Source organism: Leopardus geoffroyi, chromosome B4, assembly GCF_018350155.1.
Source record: "Leopardus geoffroyi isolate Oge1 chromosome B4, O.geoffroyi_Oge1_pat1.0, whole genome shotgun sequence".
Classification (NCBI taxonomy): domain Eukaryota; kingdom Metazoa; phylum Chordata; class Mammalia; order Carnivora; family Felidae; genus Leopardus; species Leopardus geoffroyi.
In genome coordinates, this window is record NC_059341.1 from 41,880,408 (window position 1) to 41,904,413 (window position 24,006).

At 46.2% G+C, this 24,006-nt stretch overlaps 1 protein-coding gene across 14 annotated transcripts; it reads left to right on the forward strand.

Moving 5' to 3' along the window:
• Positions 1 to 3,858: 3,858 nt before the first annotated feature.
• On the forward strand, positions 3,859 to 23,939 carry PEX5 (peroxisomal biogenesis factor 5). 14 transcript variants are annotated; one of them, XM_045462850.1, is made up of 16 exons: positions 3,860 to 4,020; positions 4,590 to 4,822; positions 5,168 to 5,203; positions 5,466 to 5,598; positions 5,812 to 5,943; positions 11,908 to 12,013; positions 13,373 to 13,463; positions 13,862 to 13,972; positions 14,219 to 14,311; positions 14,677 to 14,772; positions 19,454 to 19,597; positions 19,797 to 19,867; positions 20,261 to 20,473; positions 21,057 to 21,222; positions 21,551 to 21,708; positions 21,885 to 23,939. In XM_045462850.1, exons 2-16 carry the CDS (start codon positions 4,676 to 4,678, stop codon positions 22,084 to 22,086), a joined length of 1,899 nt encoding a protein of 632 aa, XP_045318806.1. In that variant the 5' UTR covers positions 3,860 to 4,020; positions 4,590 to 4,675; the 3' UTR covers positions 22,087 to 23,939. The 14 variants fall into 14 exon arrangements, with proteins under 14 accessions (XP_045318814.1, XP_045318817.1, XP_045318806.1 ...); XM_045462847.1 differs by having other exon boundaries at positions 3,862 to 4,020; positions 14,653 to 14,772; XM_045462848.1 differs by lacking the exon at positions 3,860 to 4,020 and adding an exon at positions 4,184 to 4,312 and having other exon boundaries at positions 14,653 to 14,772.
• Positions 23,940 to 24,006: the final 67 nt, after the last annotated feature.

The following is a 24,006-nucleotide window of genomic DNA, read 5'->3' on the forward strand; positions in this document are numbered from 1 at the left end:
AGAGGGGCGCCTGGGTGGCGCAGTCGGTGAAGCGTCCGACTTCAGCCAGGTCACGATCTCGCGGTCCGTGAGTTCGAGCCCCGCGTCAGGCTCTGGGCTGATGGCTCAGAGCCTGGAGCCTGTTTCCGATTCTGTGTCTCCCTCTCTCTCTGCCCCTCCCCCGTTCATGCTCTGTCTCTCTCTGTCCCAAAAATAAATAAACGTTGAAAAAAAAAAATTAAAAAAAAAAATAAATAAAATTGGGTTGAGAGTGTTTACTCGTGATTCAGATAGCACTGTCTTGGGAATATGGAGCTCCTAAGGTTTGTGCCTTGGTCTCAAATATGACTTTTAAAGACCTTTACTGTGATTCCAAATTTAGCCTAGTAATCTTGACCTACCTGAGCCAGTAAGTTTGCTTTCCAGAGGTATAGGTAAGTGACTTTACGAATTAAAATATTTGATGTTGAAGAGAATCTGATGTATTAGCCTGCCATTTGGGAAGTAAAAGTTTGGACTTGAGATTTTAGGAGGATTCAAAGAATTGGATAAATGTTTATAAGTTTAATGTATTAGGTGCACAGGGTTGAATAAGTTTAGAAAAGTTTTGCCTGAAAAGGTTGTTTGCCCTGTTAGGTATTTAAAATGCTTAGGGGCCCCTGGGTGGCTCAGTCGGCTGGGGGGTCCTGACTTTGGCTCAGGTCGTGATCTCACGCACTGGTGAGTTTGAGCCCCGTGTCAAGCTTTGTGCTGACAGCTTGGAGCCTGGAGCCTGTTTTGGATTCTGTGTCTCCCTCTCTCTCTGCATCCCCCCCCCCCCCCAACCCGCTCATGCTCTGTCTCTCTCTCTCTCAAAAACACAAGCATTAAAAAAAAAAAAATGCCTAAAAATATACGTATATTAAATGCCAGGTCGTTAAAAATGTTCAAGGAAATCTAATTTATATTTTTAAAAAGGTAAAGTCTAGCATAACGTTTCAGAACATGGACTCTGGAACCAGATTATGTAGAGAGGTCAGCAAACTAGGGCCTGCTGACTGTTTTTATACAGTCTGCAATCTAAGAATGGTTTTGACATTTTTAAATGGTTAAAAAAAGATCGAAAGGATTCTTTTGTGATATATGAAAATTATATAAAATTTGAATTTCAGTGTCCGTAAAATTTTTTATTGGAACATAAACATGCTCATTCATTTGTGTATTATCTTTGGCTGGGTATGTGCTGTGAGAGCAGAGCTGAGTGGTTGTGACAGAGACTGTATGAGCTGAAAAGACAAAAATATTTACTGTTTGGCTCTTTACAGATAAAGTTTGATGATCCTGGTGTAGGTTCAAATTATAGCTTTGCTATTTAGTGTGAACTTGGGCCAATCATTTAACTGCTTTGTGCCTCAGTTTCCTCATCTGTAAAGTGGGGATTAATTATAGTTGCTACTATTAAATTATTGTGAGGATTAAATAAATTGATATTTAAAAAATGCTTAGAACAATGCCTGGCACACAGTAAATATAGTCTATATCTAAAATTAAGGGGGCTTTAACCTGTTCAATTTGAATTAATCAAACATTAATTAAAGAATATGTAGAATTAAAAATTAAAGCATGAAGTAAAATTTCTATTCTATAAAAATTATTACTGGGGCGCCTGGGTGGCTCAGTCAGTTGAGGGCCCAACTTTTGGTTTTGGCTCAGGTCACAATCCCAGGGTTGTGGGATCGAGCCCTGTGTCGGGCGCTGTGCTGAGTGTGGAACTTGCTTGAGAATCTCCCTCTCCCTCTCCCTCTCTCTGTCTCTCTCTCTTTCTCTCTCCCTCTACCCTTCTCCCCCGCTCACACAGTCTCTCTCTAAAATTAAAAAAAAAAAAAAATAGAAAATAAGTCTCTTTAAAAAAAGTATTACTTTTATGAATAGAATAATAATTTAAAGTTGAACCTGGGATTTTAAATCTAAAACATCAATAAATTGAATGTTGAACACCTAACTAGCTTTATTAGTCTTTTCTTAGCACCAGAGTCCCCCTTGAACTTGTGGGCCAGGTTCTGTGCAGAATTCTATGGCCTGGGAGACAAAGTTCTCCAGGGCTTATAAACAAGGCTTCTCTAAGACTGGGAGGCAGTGTTGCATAATGGGTAGGTATTTGAAGTTGTGTCTGGATTGAATTTTGACTTCCTAGCTGTGCGTTTTTGGGTAAGTGTTATCTGTAAAGTGGGGTTGGTTGGCGATTCCTATTTCATAGAGGGTATTATGAAGATTAAAAGCACTAATACCCATGAAGTGTTTAGTGCAATGCCTGGGTTTTAGTAAGCATTAAATAAACATCAGTTACTATCATTATTATCATTCTCCTAGCAGGTGGGCACATTATGAATTATTGCTAATCGGTTACTAAACTCCTAGCAGAGTAGGTGGTTATGTGTGTGCTACGGTTTGAATGGTACTTGGAAGTCTTTTCCGGTTGCCTTGATTTTCTAAAATTCTACCATATCATATGCTTTCTGTTAAACATTGCCCTCTCCAGGGATCCTTTACACTTTACAGAGAGCACGCCTTCCTCCTTGGCATGGTTTAGTTTATTAGGTACTAGGCATTTTCCCCTCTCCTCTGACGCTTGCTCTGTCTCTCGCTCTCCCTCTCTCTCTCTCTCTTCCTCTCGAGAGGGCAGCCTGGGAGCAGTGAACAGGCAAGGGCGGGGATATGTGTTCTCCAGGGAAAAGGGGGTGGGGGTCTGGAAGATAGTGAAAAAGTAAGGAAAAGGAGAAATTTTGCACAATCTTCAGGTCTGCCCTGCCATTGCGTTCCCCTGAGGTGTCATAACAGCCTCTTTACTTTCCCAGGGATGAGTTTACCGAGCCAAGCCCCTTTGGTCCCCTTGTGCCTCGGCCTTTGAAATCTGCGGGACACCAGGAAACAAGCTTGGTCCGGAGCGCCACCTGCTGTATACCTGCCTCCTCTCCTGCACCCCGGGCTGGGATGGTGCTTCCGTGTTTTGGTACTAACTCATCCTTGCTCAATTACCAGCAGCTCTGAGCACCTTCTGCCCTTCTTTATGGCACCGGGACTCTCTTGGTCTTGGAGCCAGGGGAGATATTAGGGTTTATTTCCCAGTGAACTTGAAGTTTGACACCAGAGCCAATTCTGTGGCAGATGGTGAGCCTGAGGCTTATTCTGTGATTAAAAATCATTTCTTGCATCATGTCTATCCTTTCAGTCTGGAGCAGTGGGGAATATGGCCACCATGGTGACCTTGACGGCGGTGAGGGAAGAAGGAAGGGAGAGGAGTGATTCACTGTGCACCTTTGTTGTATGTTACCAGCTTAGGACTCAGGATGCGTTGGACCCAATTTTAGTCTCCGGAATTGTCATCATCCAGTGCTATTTTCCCCATTACGCAGAGGTGGCAGAGGGATTGGGGGGGGGGGGGGCAGGCCTCTGTCTCCAAGGAGACTGTGACGATGTCCCAGTAGGGGCAATTTGGAAGTGGGCATCCCTAGAAGGCTGAGGGAGGCCTCGGATTTGACCCTCGCGACTCCCGCGTTAGGGACTTTCTCTTACCAAAAGACTAGTCAGCCAGCCCCTTTTTAGAAGGGGAAACTGAGGCCCAGAAAGGGCAGGGAATCCCCTTGGGTCACAGTGTGCCGTCAAGGAAGGGTCAGGAGGAGCTGGGTCCAGGATTATGCGCCCTTGGCTTTCCCCCAAAGCTCAGGAAGCCCCTCTTGGCTCCACTCTTCTTTGAGGTTTCTATCAAATAAGTCCTAGCGCCGGTGATCTTTTTGAACGTTCTGCGTCTCCACTCTGAGACTTCCCCTTTAAGGCGTTCTTCCCCTTTAAGATTCACGGCCCCTCCCGTCACGCTGCGTCGCAGTCTTAAGGCCCCGCCCCTTCAAACAGCTTTCGCCGGGCCGCGGCTGCTGCGCGACCGCCACGGCCCCTTTAAGCTCGAGCCCCGCCCCTGGTTCCCCATTCCCTTCCCTCCCCTCCCCTCCCCCTTCTGCCCGCACCAGGTGCCCCGGCCGGTCGTGCGGCGCGGCGCGGCGCGCGACGGTGAGCGCCGGGCCCCGAGGGGGTGTGAGGACACGTTCCGGGTCTTCCTTGGCCCTGGCCAGATCCTCGGGGGTGCCAGGGGGCGGGGCCGGAGCTGCGACTGGGGCGGAGGAAAGGGGTGGGCCGGGGGCGGGAGGGGTGGGCCGGGACCGGCCGAATGCGGGGGAGGGGCTCAGGTGACTTACGGGGGAAGGAATGGCTCCCCTCGGAGCTCGCCTGACGACGGCGGATGTGGGGGACCCGGCTTACGCTCGGCGGCGTTCCCACTCTCCGTTGCCCGGCCAGTGCTCCGGTACAGCCCGATCGCGGAATTGTCCCCCTCAGACCCATGGGGTCCAGGCCCTTCTGTAGGGGGTAGCTGCCGGCCGGTCCCGCCGCCTGACCCCGCAGTCGTGGAGGTGGCCGGAGAGGCCCAGACTGAAAGCGGTGGCCTTTGAGGGGGGGCGGCAGGAGGGCACCGGCCCCCTCTCGGACCTCCTGGCAGAGGTGGGGGCCGTAGCAAAAGGCACAGGGGTGGAGCGTGGCCAGCGGCTAACCAGCTGGGACGGACGTCTGCCCGCTTCCCCCAGATACACGCTGAGCTGTGGGCTGGGGAAGGATCTGGCTGCCGGACCTCAGTTCCAAACCCTTGCCCGTCAGTGAGCTGGCGGTCACCATGGCAATGCGGGAGCTGGTGGAGGCCGAATGCGGGGGTGCCAACCCACTCATGAAGCTGGCCGGGCACTTCACCCAGGACAAGGCCCTTCGGCAGGAGGGGTTGAGGCCTGGCCCTTGGCCCCCAGGAGCCCCCGCCTCTGAGGCGGTGAGTATTTTTGATGTAGAAACACAAGCGGTGGCCTGGGATGGGGGGGGGGCCAAAGGAACACTGGGGGATAACTGCTCTCTCTGATGTGTCGCAAATGATAGTTACCACTTAATGAGTGTTTACTTAACACCGCGCTAAGCATTGTGCATCTTCAGACGGATGAAGGCGGTCGTTTTATAGATGAAGAAACTGAGGCTCAGAGAAGTTTTGTGACTTGCTCAAGGTCATTTATACATGCCGGAGCTGGAATTTTAACCCCTGTTTAACTGAGTTGTGTGTGGTCTTCACCACTGTACCATATTGCCCCCCCCCCCCCCCCCCCCTTCTTTTCTTCTGTCTTAGGTCTCTAAGCCTTTGGGAGTAGCCTCGGAAGATGAGGTAAACATGCCAGTCTCTTGCGTTGCATTTTTCTTTTGCCCGTTGCGTTTTCACTTTAAACTTGGCTCACCCATATTTCAACCTGTGGACCTTCCTGACCAAATGAGATTTGCCTTATTCCACCTGCTTGCTTTTAAAAATGTATTCTTTTGAGTGTTTGCAAATCTATAGTTTCTTTGCTTCCCTTTCCTTGTATTTAGCATCCCCCATTCATGGGGCGTTATCTCCTGCTGAGTTCATTTCATCACGTCTCTCCTGGCAGTTGGTGGCCGAATTTCTCCAGGACCAGAATGCACCACTTGTATCCCGCGCCCCTCAGACTTTCAAGATGGATGATCTCCTGGCAGAGATGCAAGAGATTGAACAGTCAAACTTCCGCCAGGCACCCCAGAGAGGTGGGTCCAGAGTCTGGTGGGAGGGGAGTTCACCATTTTCCGTGCACAGAGGGCCAAGGGGGTTCCATATTTGGATGCTGCTGGCGTTGGGGAATTGAGGTGCAGAAGGAGACAAAAGGGACAGAGTGTTTTCATGTGCACTGAGAGCTCCTTAGGCATGATAGAATGATACGTATTTCTTTTTTTTTCTTAGTTCTCTCTGTTTCTTTTAAGCTCCTGGTGTGGCAGACTTGGCCTTGTCTGAGAACTGGGCTCAGGAGTTTCTTGCAGCTGGAGATGCTGTGGATGTAACTCAGGATTATAATGAGACTGACTGGTCCCAAGAATTCATCTCTGAAGTCACAGGTGAGGCTTGCATGGGGCAAAGTTCTCTTTGGTTCCCCAGTTCATCTTAGGATATAGAGCGATTTTAGCTTCTATGACTTTTCTGGATTCTTGACTCATTTCTCTAGGGCACTGAACCTCAGGTGATAATAGGGAATTGTTGAAACTTATATGAAGCAGGGGACTGGGTTTGAACTGGATAAGAGATTTTGGAGATTATATCTCTGCATCTCTGTATCTCTCTCTATTTAAAGAGAATGGGAGAGAGGACAGGGAGGGAGAACACGAGGGGTTAGGTACTTCTTTCTTATCTGGAACTTTATTACTGTAATTTGGTGGTCAGGATCCACAGATTGGATGAATGGCAGTATTGCCCAGGAAGAAATATTCAGCACAGCCTGTGGGATTCTGGCCTTAAGTCATCTTGAAAAGAGTTGAGGCCTTGGAAAGTGGGATTGGGGAGTTCAAGGGCCTGAAGTACAGGGTCTTAGAGGGCAAAGACCATATCCTGACGATGATAATAAAAATCAATAGCTAATATTTACTTATCATGTTCTGGATTTTGTATTAAGTGCTCTGAATGCATTATCTTTTTAATTCCCATGAGAACTCCCGAGGTAGCTACTGTTTTTATTCCTAGCATATACATAAGAAAACAAAAGCTTTGGGATTAAGGGACTTGCCAAAGGTGATTCAGTTTTGTAGGTGGTGGAGTTGGGATTTGACTCTGGGTTTGAATGATTCCAGACCCTGTGGGCTTAACCGTGGTGCTCTACTGGTGGGCCTGCACCCTAAGCTCTTCAGGGTCCCAGCCTATTTCTTGCTCTTTGAGAGGATCCATGCTCATTACGTCCCTCAGGATTGATTCCTCTCCCCCAGGCCTGTCTGAATAGGGGCATGGGGGGAAGGGCATTCTCTTCAGCTTTCCTCTTCTTCTTTGCTGTCAAAGGGAAGTACTTGTTAGCCTTTTTCCAATTTAACAAATTAAGAATAACAAGAGATACAAGTGGACAAAGTTAGAGAGATTATAGACTCTCAGGGCATTCACATTGTCATCGTTTTTAAATATTCCTGAGGTCACTAAAGGGACCTAATTGTTTTCTCCCTCCATCATTTTTATTCTTCTAAAAGTAGGGCTTTCTGTATTTAGGAAAAAACCCCCAAATCTAACAGTTAAAAGCTGTTGGCCTCTTTTAACATGACTCCCTTTCCTCCAACGCTGAAGTTGGAGTTTAAGGTAGAACAGTAGATGTTCTTTGTTTCTTGAATCATGCTTTGCACTTTATAATCTTAAAGTCATTTGGTCTTCACAGTTATACTTACAAGGTAGGTATTCCTTCCCTATTGTGTAGATAAAGAAACTGAGATTTCGAAAGGTTAAATACTTTATCCAAAGTCATTCAGTAACAGAGATGACATTCAGACTCCTATCTTTCTGACTCTAGGTTCCATACTTAGAGCCATTACACTATCATTGAGAATCTTCTTTGTGGAATTTCCTCAAGTGAAGCTCTGAGCTGTAACAAAGACACTCCCCCAGACCAACACTGTTTTTCATACAAACTGTAGACTTCAATGCTGTGTCTTATTGTAGAGAGACTTCTGTTGTAATGTGTGGGCGTCATTTTTGATAACTCAGAAAAAAAAATTATTGCTACCGTAAGCATTGAGATTGATGAGATTTCTGTTATAATTACCTTTAGAAAAACACGTTGGACTTGTCTCATTAAGTTCTCTTTGGGAGATCTCTTCTGTTTTGTCTGTCCTTTTGGGACTGTGCCTGCTTCATGGAGGCAGGGATAGGGAGAGCCGGAAAGGGAAGTTGAGCTGTTTGGGGCCTGCCTTCATAAAAATGTGCAATTGCATTAGTTATTGCTTTGTACGTAGTGGACCTTCAGTATTTATTGAACAAATGAATTGAGATCTGGGAGAAAGCTAAAGGAAATTAATTTTCTGGTCATTCATTTTTTATTATTCTCATAATATTTGTGGCTGATATTATTATATTGATGATATAGGTTACCTATTACTTTATGGATAAGTTGATTTCAAGATGAAAGGTTATATGCTTTAAATCCTTATTATTTTCACACCCCTATTGTTAAGATTCCAGACTCAAGTTTACAAAGAACCTAGATGTGCATTTATTGTCTTGTCTTGTTCTATTTGAAAATAATTGATAGTTTCACTGGAAGTTGCAAAAAAGGTAGAAGAAGGTTCTGTGGATCTTTCATTCTGTTTTCCCTGGTGGTAATATTTTGCATGACCGTTTGTTATGTCCGACATCAAAATCGGGAAACTGCCATTGGTACAATCCACAGAGTGTATTAAATCTCACTGGTTTGACATGCCTTTGTGTGTGTGTGTGTGTTTATGGTTTTATGCGGTTTTATCACTTGTGTAGATTTGTGTAACTACCATCACAGTCGAGTTACAGAATTATTCCATTTGCCACATGAAGCTCATTTTTCAGTCTGCCATATTTCTTGATGGAATCCACCCCCCGACCCCTGCCCCTAAATCTCCTGGGCCAAATAATTCCCCATCTTATGACTTGGCTGCAGGGATGAAATACGTCTTTAAGGGGTTTTGAATTCAGGCAGCCTCAGCTAACCTGGTGTGTGAGGTTCCTATGGTAATCACGAGAGACAGACCTGTGCTGTAGGCAAGTAGCAGTGGCAGACCATGAGGGGCAACAGATCTCCCCCTGTGGCAGAGGAACAGACTGTGGAATAAAAGGAGTAACGATCGCATCGTGATGTTTTCTGCTTTCCCTATGGGTTTGCTCCCTATGTGAGCCAGACAGTGATGTTAATAATAGAGAACATTTGTTACCCTGTGCCTTACGCATGCCTTATCTCGTTTGGTCTTTACAACCATCCCTATGAGGTAGCTGTTCTTATCTCTATTCATAGATCTATTTATATCCGTTTATAGATAAGGAAATGGAAACTTAAGGGTTAAGTAACTTGCACAGTGAATAAGAGGTGGTGTTGGGATTTGGGTGCCCGGAGGCTGACTCTAGAACCTACATTCTTTTTTTTTTTTTTTTTTTTAGGGAGAAACATAAAAATTTATTTAACAGGTGATAAAACTGAGGCCTTGAAAGATTTAATAATTTATCCAATAAAATAGAGAATCATAATTATAGAACCAGGGTAAGAAGTCAGTCTTTCTGGGCTTTTGTGGACAAAGTAGAACCTACATTCTCTACCACTGGGCTATTTAGCAAACTCAGGAATGTTTATGGATGAGGGTGGGAAGTTGTGAATTTTTGACTTTTGAGCTTGGGCTGGATGCGCCTAGGTGGAAGGAACACACAACGAGAAAGTAAGTAAGGTGAACATTCTGAATTGGATATTTGGTGTCAAGGTTGTGGGTTCTGACTCTACTGATTTACGTAAGCTAGGACGGTCCCTTCTCCTCTACAGGCCTTAATTGCTCCAATCTCGAGTATCCAAATAGATCTGATTTTCTGTATGAATTTCTCAAAAAATAGTGTGAAGGCCAAACAGAATTCTTCTGGTTCTTTCATTTTGACTCTGTTGGAGCAGGTTCACAATGCCAGAAAATTCTGAGTCTGATGGCTAAATATGGCCAAATACCAAATTACAGCTATTTGAGGATGACTTTTCTCATCCTGGGATTTTTTTTCTAATCTGCCTCATGTCTCTTAAAGTCCAGATGCTTTATATTTTTTCCGTTGCTTCTTGTCCTTGAAAGGAGCATTTCACAGAAAACAGCATTCTCTCTAATTTGAGGAGCATTTGTGGCCAGAGTATGCTTCTGGAAAACACTCTAGTTGAGAGTAAGGAGTGGCTGGAGAGTAAGAGGAGCGGTGGTTAATTTTCAACAGAATGGGACGAAGGGATCAGAAGGCACTGTAAAGTCTACTTTAGTATTATATGTCTCCTTCTTAGGTCTCCACTTTTGGGCCAGCAGTCTATTGCCCGTAATAACTAGTGAGGGAATCTGGATAAAAATGTTGAGAGTCTTTGAAATTAAGGACAAAAAAAAAAATGTCAACCATATCTTAATTTATTATATTAGTGATATTTATAGTTATGTGTATTTTGAGAGTCTGTATCCCCCTTTTTTTTCTCCTCCAGATTTTGACATTACTTTCCCACATGTTGAGCTTACTTTGTTGAAATTGTTCAGGCAAAGTCTCAGTTAAATGGAGTAGACATTTAATACCAAAGGGATACATCTGCCTTCTGTGTTGAAAGCAATGACAGATCTCCAAACTGGGGACAAAGATAGCATGACCATTTCAGTACTGATGTGGAGAAGTGTGGATGCAGGGCAGAAGGAAAGCACACTGCTGGCTGGTGCCTTGTCTGTGTTGACTCATTCTTTAGGGCCCCTTTGTTGTTTTTTTTTTTTTAAATATTTATTTTTGAGAGAGTGCAAGCGGGGGAGGGGCAGAGAGAAGGCTTCTGAAGCCGGCTCTATGCAGATAGGCTGACAGCAGAGAGCCTGATGCAGGGCTTGAACTCATGAACTATGAGATCACGACCTGAGCCGAAGTCGGACATTCAACTGACTGAGCCACCCAGGTACCCCTCTTTAGGGCCCCTTTGAATAATGTCTTAGTGCTTTTTGTTTTGTTTTGTTTTTTTTCATTTTCCCCCTGGCCCCAAAATAGTAAAGGACAAAGTCCTGGAGGTTGAGAAAGAGTTCAGTGCCCTCGTTCAATCTGTTACCTTGCTAATCTTTACTATGATGTTGTGGCAGTGCCCTTTGTCACTAGAGCTTTTTTTTTAAAAAAAATTTTTTTTTCAACGTTTATTTATTTTTGGGACAGAGAGAGACAGAGCATGAACGGGGGAGGGGCAGAGAGAGAGGGAGACACAGAATCGGAAACAGGCTCCAGGCTCTGAGCCATCAGCCCAGAGCCTGACGCGGGGCTCGAACTCACGGACCGCGAGATCGTGACCTGGCTGAAGTCGGACGCTTAACCGACTGCGCCACCCAGGCGCCCCTGTCACTAGAGCTTTTAAGACAGTTCCTAGAATTACACTTAAAAAACATAGCCCTAAAATGAATCAAAAGTGAGGTGCACCAGGGTGACTCAGTCAACTAAGCATCTGACTCTTGATTTAGGCTCAGATCATTATGATCTCATGGATCATGGGTTCGAGCCCTGCATTGAATCCCTCGCATGGGATTCTCTCTCTCCCTCTCTCTGCCCCTTCCCTGCTGCTCTCTCACTCTTTCTCAAAATAAATAAACCAAAAAACAAACAAACGAATCAAAAGTGACAAGTCAGAATAATGTTTCTTCTTGGAGGAGGGAGGGCCTGATGGAGCCTGTGAGAGGTCTGAAACGTTCTGTGTCTTGATGTGGCTGGTGGTGATTTGCGTGTATTCACGTGTGGAGTTAATGAAGCAGTATGCTTACGCTTGGTACACTTTGTGTACATTCATGTTTGCATGTTGCATCTCAACTAAAAAAATGAAACCAACATCCAGTGGGAAGAGTGGCCCTAGGTATTTTTTAATTCTAGCCCAGCATTCTGCTTCTCAGGTTCTCCTGGTAGCTTTATTACAATGAAATACGAGGCTTGTTTTATTGGGAAAGCGTGAACTCTGTCGATGGAGACCAGACCAGAGGTCTTCCGCTCTCCTTTAGCTCCTTACCAGTTTCTTGCAGTGCCTTTGAGGAAGGTGGAGGCCCCAAGTGCCTGCTCTTTCTTACTGAGGCCTCTGGCACTTCAAGCAAAAGGGTTTGGACTCCTTTCCTGAGTCTCCTCATTTGTTTTCCTGTTTCCAATCCAGTAAACTTTGATCCCAGGCCCCTTGGGAGTGGGTTGGATATTGAGAGTGTAGTAGTGTTTTCTTTTGAGCAGGACTTTCTGAGGAGCTCAGTAGGGTCTTATCTGCTTTGGCTTGGTGAAGAGGGTCAGTTGAATATGCGTGGTACTCTCCTTTTCCCTGACCCTCACTGAGCCCAGTGTGATTTCTCCAAATCCGTTCCTTGCAGATCCTTTGTCTGTGTCCCCAGCCCGCTGGGCTGAGGAATATCTGGAACAGTCCGAGGAGAAGTTGTGGCTGGGAGAGCCTGAGGGAACAGCTGCCACTGATCGCTGGTGAGTCCAGCTACTTCTTTCTGGATGGATCCCTGTGAAAGGAGCTTTGGGTAGTTTTCTCAGCCTCCCTCACCTCCTACATCTTCATTCTCAAACTGATTTGCAGTCCCCTCATTTTCTTTTCTTTTCTTTCTTAAGTTTATTTATTTTGAGAGAGACAGACAGCATGCCAGAGGGGGAGGGGTAGAGAGACGGGGGGCACAGAGGATCTGAAGTGAGCTCTGTGCTGCCAGTAGAGATCCTGGTGTGGGCCTCAAACTCACAGACTGTGGGATCACGACCTGAGCTGAAGTTGGTTGCTTAACTGACTGAGTCACCCAGGAGCCCCCCTGCCCTTTTTTTAAAGTTTATTTATTTTGAGAGAGGGGCAGAGAAGGGGAGAGGGAGAGAATCCCAGGCAGGCTCTGGACCATCAGCGGAGCTTGAACTCAGGAACCATGAGATCATGACATGAGCTGAAGCCGGACACTTAACCGACTGAGCCACCTAAGCACCTCCCCTCATTTTCAGTGTTAAGGTTCTCACTTGTATTATTATCCCTACTCGAAGTGTGAGTGAGTCAAGAATCCTAAGTGCTGTAACCAGAAGTCTGTAACTTTACCTTACGTACCCTATTGCCTCTTTAATATGGAGGCTGCTACTATATTCCTTCTCTCTGCAAAGGTGTGTTTGTGAATGGGAGAAGTAAAAGAATGTAGCTAATACTTTGCCACTTCCGCCCGTGTCCTTTTTTTTTTCTTTATAAAATTTTTTTTGTTTATTTATTTATTTTGAGAAAGACAGAGACAGTGTGAGTGGGGGAGGGGCAGAGAGAAAGGGAGACAGAGAATCCCAAGCAGGCTCCATACTGTCAACGCAGAGCCTGAAGCGGGGCTCGAACCCACAAACTGTGAGATTATGACCTGAACTGAAACCAAGAGTTGGATGCTTAAGGGACTGACCCAGGCACCCCCCCCCCCGCCCCGCCCACCAAGTGTCTTTTTTTTTTTCAACGTTTATTTATTTTTGGGACAGAGAGAGACAGAGCATGAACGGGGGAGGGGCAGAGAGAGAGGGAGACACAGAATCGGAAACAGGCTCCAGGCTCTGAGCCATCAGCCCAGAGCCCGACGCGGGGCTCGAACTCCCGGACCGCGAGATCGTGACCTGGCTGAAGTCGGACGCTTAACCGACTGCGCCACCCAGGCGCCCCACCAAGTGTCCTTTTTTAATGTAAATTGGAATTTGTAGGACCTCAACAAGAATGTGTGTCTTTTCCTTGATAAGAACTGTGATGCCAGGGGCTGGGGGGTGGGGAATAGCATGGGGAAGGTGGTGGCAGACGAGTGTGTGGAACCCGTTTGCCCTTACCTGTTCCAGGTATGATGAGTATCATCCCGAGGAGGATCTGCAGCACACAGCCAGTGATTTTGTGGCCAAGGTGGATGACCCCAAGTTGGCTAACTCTGAGGTGAGCCACATCCCACTGCTATTTTGCCCAGCAGAGCTGGCCTTCAAAGCCAAGAGTCTAGCTTTTCATACCCCAGTTTAAAGAGAAGGAAATAAGATCCCGGGTCCATGCCTTCCTGTCTTGAGAATAGACACTTCGCATCCTGTCTCTTACTTTCAGCATTCTTTCCCTCACTTCCTTGCATACTCACCCTTTTGCTTTTCTGTGTCTTCTCAAATCTTTAAAGCCAGAAATTCCTTTCTTTTTGTTCTCTACATTTTTCAGGGTCTTTTAGCAAATCTTGCCTGTAGCTAGAGATGGTCAGGGGGAGGGTGAGTGCAGGCTTCTCTTGGGCATGGTTGAGAGTGCACACCTGGAAGTCCTCTCCCAAGTGGCCTCTGTGTGTCTCTGTGCCCCAGTTCCTGAAATTCGTGCGGCAGATTGGCGAGGGGCAGGTGTCCCTGGAGTCCGGTGCAGGGTCGGGCCGAGCTCAGGCAGAACAGTGGGCAGCAGAGTTTATACAGCAGCAGGTAGGACATTGTCACTTCCCAGTCCCACTTGAGAGCTGGCTGGTGCCCCAGGCCTTGGGGTCAGTGTTCAGTGGTCCTAGATGGGGAAGGGATTTTATTGCCAGCTTGTCTTGGTAGCATCGAGGTCCTGAGTGGGTGGGAAAGAGATCCTGAGAATGTTCTCAGAAGTGTGCAGGTTGCTGGTGTTTAGTGGGTATTTAGTCAGTAGAAAGTTGGTGGTGGTCTGACCATCCTTCTTTGTCACAGGGTACATCAGATGCCTGGGTTGACCAGTTCACAAGACCAGTAAACACAGCTGCCCTCGATATGGAGTTTGAACGAGCCAAGTCAGCTATAGAGGTGAGAGCAGGTAGCACAGGAGCAGACACCTCAAGAGAAAACACTCCTTTGGAGAGAGTGGGTGTTTTAACAGCAAAGAAACGTACCACGAATGTTGTATGTCCTAGTGTTCCTGGGCCCTCTGTGTCAGAATGCTTGGGGTAGGGCATCAGCTCACACTGCAGAATCAGGATCTGAGGGTAGGATCTAGGAATCTTCACTTAAAAAAGCTCTTCAGGAGATCTTAAATGCATTGACATTTAAGAACTACTGCCTTACGGAATCTGTCCTAGCGGTGCTGAGCGTCAGGTGGGGTGGTCATGATGGATCTCCTTTTTCTATCTGCCTTCCCTTCCTTACAGTCTGATGTCGATTTCTGGGACAAGTTGCAGGCAGAGTTGGAGGAGATGGCGAAACGGGACGCAGAGGCTCATCCCTGGCTTTCTGACTATGATGATCTCACGTCTGCTTCCTATGATAAGGTAAGAACTCGGTTTTCGGATTGCAGGGTTTCCTTGTTTTGTGCCTCCTTTAATCTTGAATTTGGAGGGTACCTACTTTCAAGTAATTACTACCTTGAACCCCTTTCTACGAAGGGAGGTCTAAGTCATTCCCTTGCCCCGCTCCTCTCCAGTGTTTGAAGGTATGCTTTATTCTTAGGGTTAATAGGATTAATAATAATAGACCATCCGTGTCAAATAATGGTAATATAGTGACATAGTACCTATAATAGAGATTTGCCCATGATGCATTCAGAACCTAGATGAAAGAGCTCTGTTTTGGAGGTTGATTGAGAACATTTTTAAGGAGATAGATACCCCTTTGGTAGAGAGTGGTAATTGGTAGATTATCTGTCTTCCCACCTTCATATCTATTTACTTTTTTATGTTTATTTTTGAGAGAGAGAGAGACAGAGCGTGAGTGCCGGTGGCGGGGGGGGGGGGTGTTGGGGACAGGGGCACAGAGAGAGGTAGACACAGAATTTGAAGCGGGCTTCAGGCTCCGAGCTGTCAGCACAGAGCCGGATGCGGGGCTCGAACCCACAAACCGCGAGACCATGACCGAGCCGAAGTCAGATGCTTAACCGACTAAGCCACCCAGGCACCCCTCTGTTTACTTTTTTTAACTCACAAATTCATTTTAAATTTGGATCTGTTCCTGTAGGTACTGACCACCTGTGCCAATTTAGGTGTTTTCAAAGAATTATATTAAATAACTTAAATGTTAGGAAAATATTCCAGCAGTCATTGGTGAAAGTTGATCTAGTTTTGCATATAGCATATACTTTAGACCAAGGAGCTTATGCTGTTTCAGAGGTATCACTGTGGAAAAAAATCTGCTTTGGGACTGTGAGGTATTTAGGGATGTGGGTAATAACTGAACTGCTGAGGGGGCGCCTGTGGCTCAGTCGGTTAAGCGTCCGACTTTTGATTTTGGCTCAAGTCATGATCTCATGGTTTGTGAATTTAAGCCCTGCTTGGGGCTCTGCACTGACAGCATGGAACCTGCTTGGGATTCTCTCTCTCTCTCTCTCTCTCTCTCTCTCTCAAAATAAATAATAAATTAAAAAAAGAATTGAGCTGCTGAGCTGAAGCATGAGGGGGAAGGGAGAGAACTGTTTGGTTTTGGAAGAGACGAAACAGGAACTGGGGAGGAGAGTAGCAATACCTCTTCTCAGCTCAGATCTGGTTGGGAAAGGATTCTGGGACTAGAACCAGCGCCTGAGATGTAAAGCAGGATGGCTGAGGTAGATCTTGACATAGGGGAGCTATGCAAAGGTAGGAAAGAGTAAGGTTCAAGATAACTATAAAAAGGCTAGCATTTGGGGCGCCTGGGTGGGTCAGTCGGTTGAGTGTCTGGCTCTTGATTTCAGTTGAAGTCATCATCCCAGGGTCGTGGGATCGAGTCCTGAGTCGGTCTCCACGTGGAGCCTGCTTAAGATTTTTTCTTTCTTTCACTCTGCCCCTCTCCCCTGCTCGTGCACTCTTGCTCTCTCACATAGGAAAAGAAAAAAAGAAAAGGCTAGCTTTTGAAAGCCAATGAAAAACTTAGTACTGGGAAAAATGGGATTTTGTTTACTGTTTATTTCAGTCTTAGTTTATAAGAGCTATCCTCTTATAGGGAAGAGAGCTTACTTCTTGGACCCTGCCCTATGTTTTGCCACAATAAGAGTTTCTTCTGTGGAATTCTGAGGAGGAAGAACTGAAGGAAGTACCTGTACATAATACATTTATTAATTTGTATAAGCAATTTGATAAGTTGCAGAGTTCCATCATCTTACAAGTAGCAAATTATATATTTTAGATGAAAATTTCCATGCTTTTAATAAATACAGATATATCATTGATTTTGTATGAGTAGCATTTCTTAGCATTTTTTGCTCTCATATTAATGACATGCTAGGTGGAATAAAATTTTCTTGAATGCTTTTTTTTTTTTTTTTTTTTTTTAAAGAGGGGGTGAGGGGCAGAGAGAGAGGGAGAGAGAGAGAGAGAGAGAGAGAGAGAGAGAGAATCCCAAGCAGCCTCCATGCTCAGTTCAGAGCCTGATGCAGGGCTCAATCCCACAACACTGGGATCGTAATCTGAGCTGAAATCAAGAGTTGGACACTCAACTGACTGAGCCACCTAGGCGCCCCTATGCTAACTATTATTGAATTATATGTTAATAGTGCATTTTTTGTTTTTAAATGTGGATCTGATCCTGATTGTCATATAAATTCATGGGTCTCTGAATATACTATTTTTTTACTGGATGGTCCTTACATTTTCAAGACAACATCTGTAGCTCAAGCACATATTGTATCCCTTTAGCATAAAGAAGTTTCTCTGATGGGCTAGACTCTTAATAGTATCCTATTTCTGCTGCATGATCCTGTGAGATTTTGGAATAGACCAGACAGTGGATCAGACTGATTGGCTCGGCTTAGACTTTTTAGGTTGCAACAGCGATCATAAGCTCATGCTGCATTCTTTTGGTTTGAAGCTTCCTCCCGTATATTCTTTTTTCCATTTATGCAAATGTTCTAATTTTGAAAAATTCCTCTTTGATCAGCAGTTGATAAAATGGCAAGGAGGATAGATAGCATGGACAAGAGTGTATTTTGAGAACCTCCTGATGGCATTGATTTGTTCCATTGTCTTTTGAGGATAATGCCTATTTTATGAATAGTATTTTATGCTTTTTGATAATAAGACTTAGGTGAATAATCTCACTTGATTATTAATAATCTCAGAACTCTGTAATTAATAATCTCAGAACTCTCTAGTTCTGAGAGGCAGGAATTGATTTCATTAGGAAATTATGTTATAGATGACAATGATCTCTGTTTCCTACAGGGTGGCTTAAAACATAGATCGATGATAGACGATAGTTGAAGTTGGTTGTGGAGGGATTTATGTCTAGGATGGGGGTTAGCAAACTATGGCCCACAGGTAAATCTGGCCTGCTAACTGTTTTTGCCTGGCCTATGAGCTGATAGTGGTTTTAACATTCTTAAACAGTTGAAAACAAAAGAAATATTTTGTGACCTGTGCAAATTATATACAATTCAAATCGCAGTGTCCATAAATAAAGTTTTATTGGAACACAGTCATGCTTATGTGTTTTACATATTTGTGGCTCCTTTGTCTCTCCAAAGGTGGAGTTGACTAGTGACAGATTACTTATTATCTGGCCCTGATGAGAAAGGTTTGCTGATCCCTGGTCGAAGGTCATTTTCTACCTCAGAGTTTTCATATTGTGCAGAGACATCCCAGGAGCACTACTTATTCTCAACATGAAGATACTTTTAATACATTTATTCCTAATCCATCTCCTGTAATATATCTTGCTTCTTAGACTTCCACTGTAATTATTTAAGTTTTGTCTGTCACAAGTAATTTTCATCTGATGACTTATGATGGTTTAGAACTTGGCTGGTAAAATTTACGTGTTTCCAGTTCTTTAGCAGTTCTGTAGTAATAGTGAAAAAGGGCCTCACTCACGTCTTTATTGTAGACGGTTTCATTCTTATTTGTCCTTAGCTACATTTAGAAGGGCTCTGCCTGGTATTTTGCATCTTTTCATTCTGGTATATTGTTTTGTGATGGTAACTATTTACTCCCCAAAGAGGAACATTTTATTTGCTTGTCCCAAGTCATGCGGCTTACTGGAGACTTCCCTTTTACCTTATTACCTCTTTGCCTAACATGAAATACCAGTAAACAAAGCTTTGCACATAGCATCACAATCCTTCCCTGAAATGAGAAATCCTTAGCCAGAAGAGAACGGTGTTTTTCTGAAGCATTTTTTGCCGTCAGGATTTTGGGATCTAGGTTTCATTTACTATGAGATACAGATTAATATTAGTAACTTTCAAGAATGAAATTAGGGAACAACTAAGGTTTTCATAGTGCTTGAACACATGTTATCCAGGCAATGCACACAGTGATTCTCTGAGCTAGGCAAGAGTGGGATTTGAGTGGCAGGACCTCTGACTCCAAATTGCATTTCTGTTATCTGTTATCACATTGCTGCAGGAAAACAAGAAATGCCCTTTGTTTTTTTAAAATATTTTAATGTTTATTTATTCTTAGAGAGAGAGACAGACAGAATGTGAGTGGGGGAGGAGAAGAGAGAGAGGGAGACACAGAATCTGAAGCAGGCTCCAGGCTCTGAGCTGTCAGCACAGAGCCCCATGCAGGGCCCGAACCCACAAATGCGAGATCGTGACCCAAGCCAAAGTCAGAAGCCCAACCGACTGAGCCACCCAGGTGCCCCAAGAAATGCCCTTTGGATAGCTAAGGAGAGCTTATCTCATTTCTATAAGCAGATCTTGTAAGAAATGTGTTCTGTCCAGTAGTGAGAGTCAAGGATGTAGAAATACAGGCCTTTAAAGACTTCCTAAAATAAGCTTACTCCCAGCATGGATCCCAGTTTGTAGACCTTCGCTTTTCAGTTACTGTGAACAGGAGACAGCAGCATGAGCACGATACCTAATGATTTTACTATAGTCCTAGATGATCCCCTTTATAATTTGGAAAATTTGTTGGCATTTAATTTGGATACTTTTGGAGGCCTTCAACTTCTCCACCTCTGTGTGGGTTGTCATCTCCCATTTCTTCTGCTTTGCCTGCGACGGCTCTGTCCCAGAGGTTTTCACTTGGCTTCCTTTCCCTGTAGGGGTACCAGTTTGAGGAGGAGAACCCCCTGCGTGACCACCCCCAGCCTTTTGAGGAAGGCCTCCGGCGGCTTCAGGAGGGGGACCTGCCAAACGCGGTGCTGCTTTTTGAGGCGGCTGTGCAGCAGGATCCCAAGCACACGGAAGTGAGTGACTCACTGGTCTGCCTTCACATGAGACACAGCTTCCTTCGGTTTTGCGGGAAGCCCCATAGAGCAGTGCAGATGGATGCGGGCCTGGGTGGTGGCCTGAGGTCGGGGGGTAAGGGTGGAGAGGGGGAAGCCAGAGGAAAGGAGGGTTGCGAGGTGAATGCACGAGTAATGGGATCTGGCACCTTCTTTCTAGGCTTGGCAGTATCTGGGTACCACCCAGGCAGAGAATGAACAAGAACTGTTAGCCATCAGTGCGCTGCGGAGGTGAGTGCGTGAAAGGTGGGGTGAGGTGCTTCCGAGGCCCTCCACATAGCCTTTAGAACGCTAGCGTCCCAGCCCCAGATCCTAGTCTTCTTTCCGGTCACTAGCAAGAGTGTGTTCTTGTGGCGAAACTCTTAAGGTTTGGAGGGAATTGGAGACACCTGGTTACGTTTCCTCACGAGCCATTAATTGTATATGTGGGACCCTTACTGGTTCCTTGGCTGCTAAAACATCCCGCCTTCTCATATCTGTAATTTTGTTAGTAACTCGCGTGTGGAGGAGTCCCTTGCCTCGTAATCTGAGGGAGCTGGCAGGTGAGGCTGTCATGACTCTGCATTCCGTGACCGTATTCCAGTGTCCTGCAGGTGCCAGCTCTGCCCACCTCTGTCCAAACAGGTGTCTGGAGCTAAAGCCAGATAACCGGACGGCACTGATGGCGCTGGCTGTGAGCTTCACCAACGAGTCCTTGCAGCGACAGGCCTGCGAAACCCTGCGAGACTGGCTGCGCTACACGCCGGCCTATGCCCACCTGGTCGTGCGCGGCGAGGAAGGGGCTGGTGGGGCAGGACAGGGCCCCAGCAAGCGCATCCTGGGATCCCTGTTGTCGGAGTGAGTGCGAGGGATTCTTGGGAGGACAGATGGGAACCAGAGTCCCAGGAGAGGGAGGATCTTGATTTGGGAAGCTGGGATGGACTTAGACTCAGTGGTTTGAGAGTGGGATGCGGGCGGTGCCTGGGTGGCTCAGTCGGTGAAGTGTCCGACTTCGGCTCAGGCCACGATCTCGCAGTTTGTGGGTCGAGCCCCACTTCGGGCTCTGTGCTGACAGCTCGGATCCTGGAGCCTGCTTCGGGTTCCGTGTCTCCTCTCTCTGCCCCTCCCCTTTCCATGCTCTGTCTCTGTCTGTCTCTCAAAAAATGAGTAAACATTAAAAAAAAATGACACACAAAAAAGAGTGGGATGGGAAACCCAGGATCCACTTGAAGGAGGTCCGCACTCCATGGTGCAGTGCCGGGATGAAACAGAAAAACAGGTTTCTAAAGTGGAGTTTGGGGGTCGGAGGATGACTGACAGACTGATGAATCTCGAGGGTATGAGTGACAAAGGAAATATTTTGGGAGGGTGGGAATATAGACACATCCATCCACCTATGTCTGTGTTTTTGTTTTTTTTTTCTTCCCCCCTACTTATCCAGCTCCCTATTTCTTGAAGTGAAGGAGCTCTTCCTGGCTGCTGTGCGCCTGGACCCTACATCCATTGACCCTGATGTGCAGTGTGGCTTGGGAGTCCTCTTCAACCTGAGCGGGGAGTATGACAAGGCAGTGGACTGTTTCACAGCTGCCCTCAGCGTCCGTCCCAATGTGAGCCTCGGGAGGAATAGAAATAGAACATGACTGTGTCTTACTGAAGAATCATTTGCTGGGAACTTTGGAGTCATGGGAGATTTCGTTCCGGAGACTGGTTGCCATGGGAGAATTGGGAAAAGGAGGCTGGGAGTACAGGGTCATGTGGACGTCGGGGAGTCTGCATGAGATGAGAGTGGTTGCACTGTGGCACACGGGGAACAGTGGAGGACAGAGGAACAGAAGGAACCTGTATTAGCTACACAGAATGGTGAACCAGGGGGAGGGACAGGCAGAATTGGAGCGCCTGGCTCTTGTTTCTAACCCTTCTCCATTCCTATCCCAGGACTATTTGCTGTGGAATAAGCTAGGGGCCACCCTGGCCAACGGAAACCAGAGTGAAGAAGCAGTAGCTGCCTACCGTCGGGCCCTTGAGCTGCAGCCTGGCTATATACGGTCCCGCTACAACCTGGGCATCAGCTGCATCAACCTTGGAGCTCACCGGTGAGAGCAGCTCTTGAGTAATTAACGGGCGAATTCCTTCCCCCTGCCTTTGACCCCGGCTGCTCATTCTTTGATCCTGTATTTGACTGACTAGCCCCAGCCTTCTCCCCAGGCCGGCTGACCTGTCTCCTTCCAGTGATGTTCTGCTCACCATCTCTCACTTTTCTTCCCTACAGGGAGGCTGTGGAGCACTTTTTGGAGGCCCTGAACATGCAGAGGAAAAGCCGGGGCCCTCGGGGAGAAGGGGGTGCCATGTCAGAGAATATCTGGAGCACCCTACGTTTGGCATTGTCTATGTTAGGCCAGAGTGATGCCTATGGGGCAGCTGATGCCCGGGATCTGCCCACGCTCCTAACTATGTTTGGCCTGCCCCAGTGACAGTGGGATGGGCTGCCCTGTGAGTGTCTGCTTGGAGGGGTCCCTGCTCTGGATGTGACTCCCTCTCCCCAAATGGGCCTACCAAGGGGGTGGGCTGATGACCACAAGCGGTACGGCCTCTCAGGAGCTGCCTCAGTGTAGGGGGTGGGGGGTAGTCTGTGTCCTTCCTACGTAACTGTAGGAAAATGAGCTGTGTCGATTCTGAGTCCCTTGGTAATTCAGGGGCTGTACACCCCAGCTACAGATCTCTCTGCTCATCATGCCCTTTCTTGGTGCTGCTTTTTTGGGTAGGACCCAAAGATCTAGGGTAACTGTTGTCATCAGCTGCCATTTCTGATAGGGTCTACCACATTTGTAATGTCCGTCCTTTCCCCCACCCCCCCACCTTTTACTGGGAACTGGTGATAGTGCAGCTTTCTTGGGCACTTGTGGGTGGCAGGTTCTTCTACGGTGCACCTCTGTGATGACTGTACCTGGGATGGGGTGTTAGGAGTCGGCCTGTTGGATTTAAGTGTTGCTTTGGCTCAGCAGAGCTGAGTTTTGATGGGGGTGCCCACAGTTCGGTTGCGCCTGGACCTCTCCCGACTGTAGTCAGGTGCCCTGGGTGCGGTGCCGTACGCAGTAATGCTGGCGTCATCATTGAGGGGTCCCCGCGAGTGGCTGGGGTCAACTGTACAGAGAGTGTGTGTGTGGGGGGTAGGAGGATGCTTGTTTGTGGAATGAACCTAGAAGGGACCAGATGGGATCAGATTAAGGGCTCTGTTCTGGGGCTGTTGGTGGGAGGACAGAGCAAGTGGGCTGCCGGGTGTGGTGAGGGCAGCAAGCCCCCCTCCTAGAAAGGCGTGCGAGTAGGAGTTGAGCCAGCTCTTCTAGAAAGTTGGCTCGGAGATTGCAGTCTTGCCAGATTCCTAGCAGAGAGGCGGTTCAGTGTTACCGTAAGCCTTTTGCTGAACTTCTTTAAATGTTTCTAGGGGAGAGCATTGAAAAATCCCCTTCCCGCATATTACCTTCACAAGGTGTAGATTGAGGGAACGTGAGGGAGCAGCTTGGAATGTCCTCAGCTGCCCCCTGCGTGGGGAGATCCACTAACCCCCAGAAATAACTGCTAAGCCTCTTGCCTTGTCTTCAGTAGCTAATGATCAGAGAGATTTTTTTTAAACTACCACGGTCCCAAGGTTCCATCCTGAAATTTATTTTTCTTTGTATGAATATGTGTAAATGATTTAAAAATAAAACTGTATGAATAAAATTTGTATGAAGAATAAGTGGAACTGACATGGGTGTGAGTTCTGCTGCCAGGGGAGAAGTTGGGGTATGGGAGGTGGGTTGGTGTTTGGAGGATTGGCATTCAACAGTTTTCTTCTCTCTTTGCCTTTCAAACTCTCACCAGTATATTGATTGCCCATCCATCCATCCATCCATCCAGTAATATTGAGCACCTAACACATGCCTGGTACCATGAATAAGATGTACAAGGTCCCTGTGTCCATGGAACTTACGGTTCAGCAGGAGAGACTGATGGTTAACAATCGTGCATTTTTCATACTTAATGATGATACTATAAAGGGAAACACGGGGTGTGATATAATTGGTGTTGCTTTCATTGTGAATTACATGGGAGGATTTTGGTAGTTTTTTCAACGCTTACGCTTTCTAAAGGTTTTCATCTGGCTCTCCCTGGTTTTATTAGGAACTGTATCAAGGGCCATATAAAGACGGGTATCTATCCGTGGGGAAAAGTTTTTAAAGATAAACATATTTATATGTGGAGATACATGTCCATGGCCATGTTAGTGTTGGGGAAAAAAATGTCTAAAAGAAAATGCGTTCAGTAAATTATCCAGACGGTGAAATATCATTTAGCTGTCTAATTCTGTTTATGGAACAATTTCCAATGACCATAAGTGCTAACAATATAAT

Excerpts from the sequence above, each read along its gene's own strand:
- PEX5 (XM_045462847.1), top strand. The coding sequence starts at position 4,676 with ATGGCAATGCGGGAGCTGGTGGAGGCCGAATGCGGGGGTGCCAACCCA. Across the intron at positions 5,599-5,811 it reads CCGCCAGGCACCCCAGAGAG|CTCCTGGTGTGGCAGACTTG; the intron begins GTGGGTCCAGAG and ends GTTTCTTTTAAG. Across the intron at positions 21,709-21,884 it reads ATCAACCTTGGAGCTCACCG|GGAGGCTGTGGAGCACTTTT; the intron begins GTGAGAGCAGCT and ends TCTTCCCTACAG.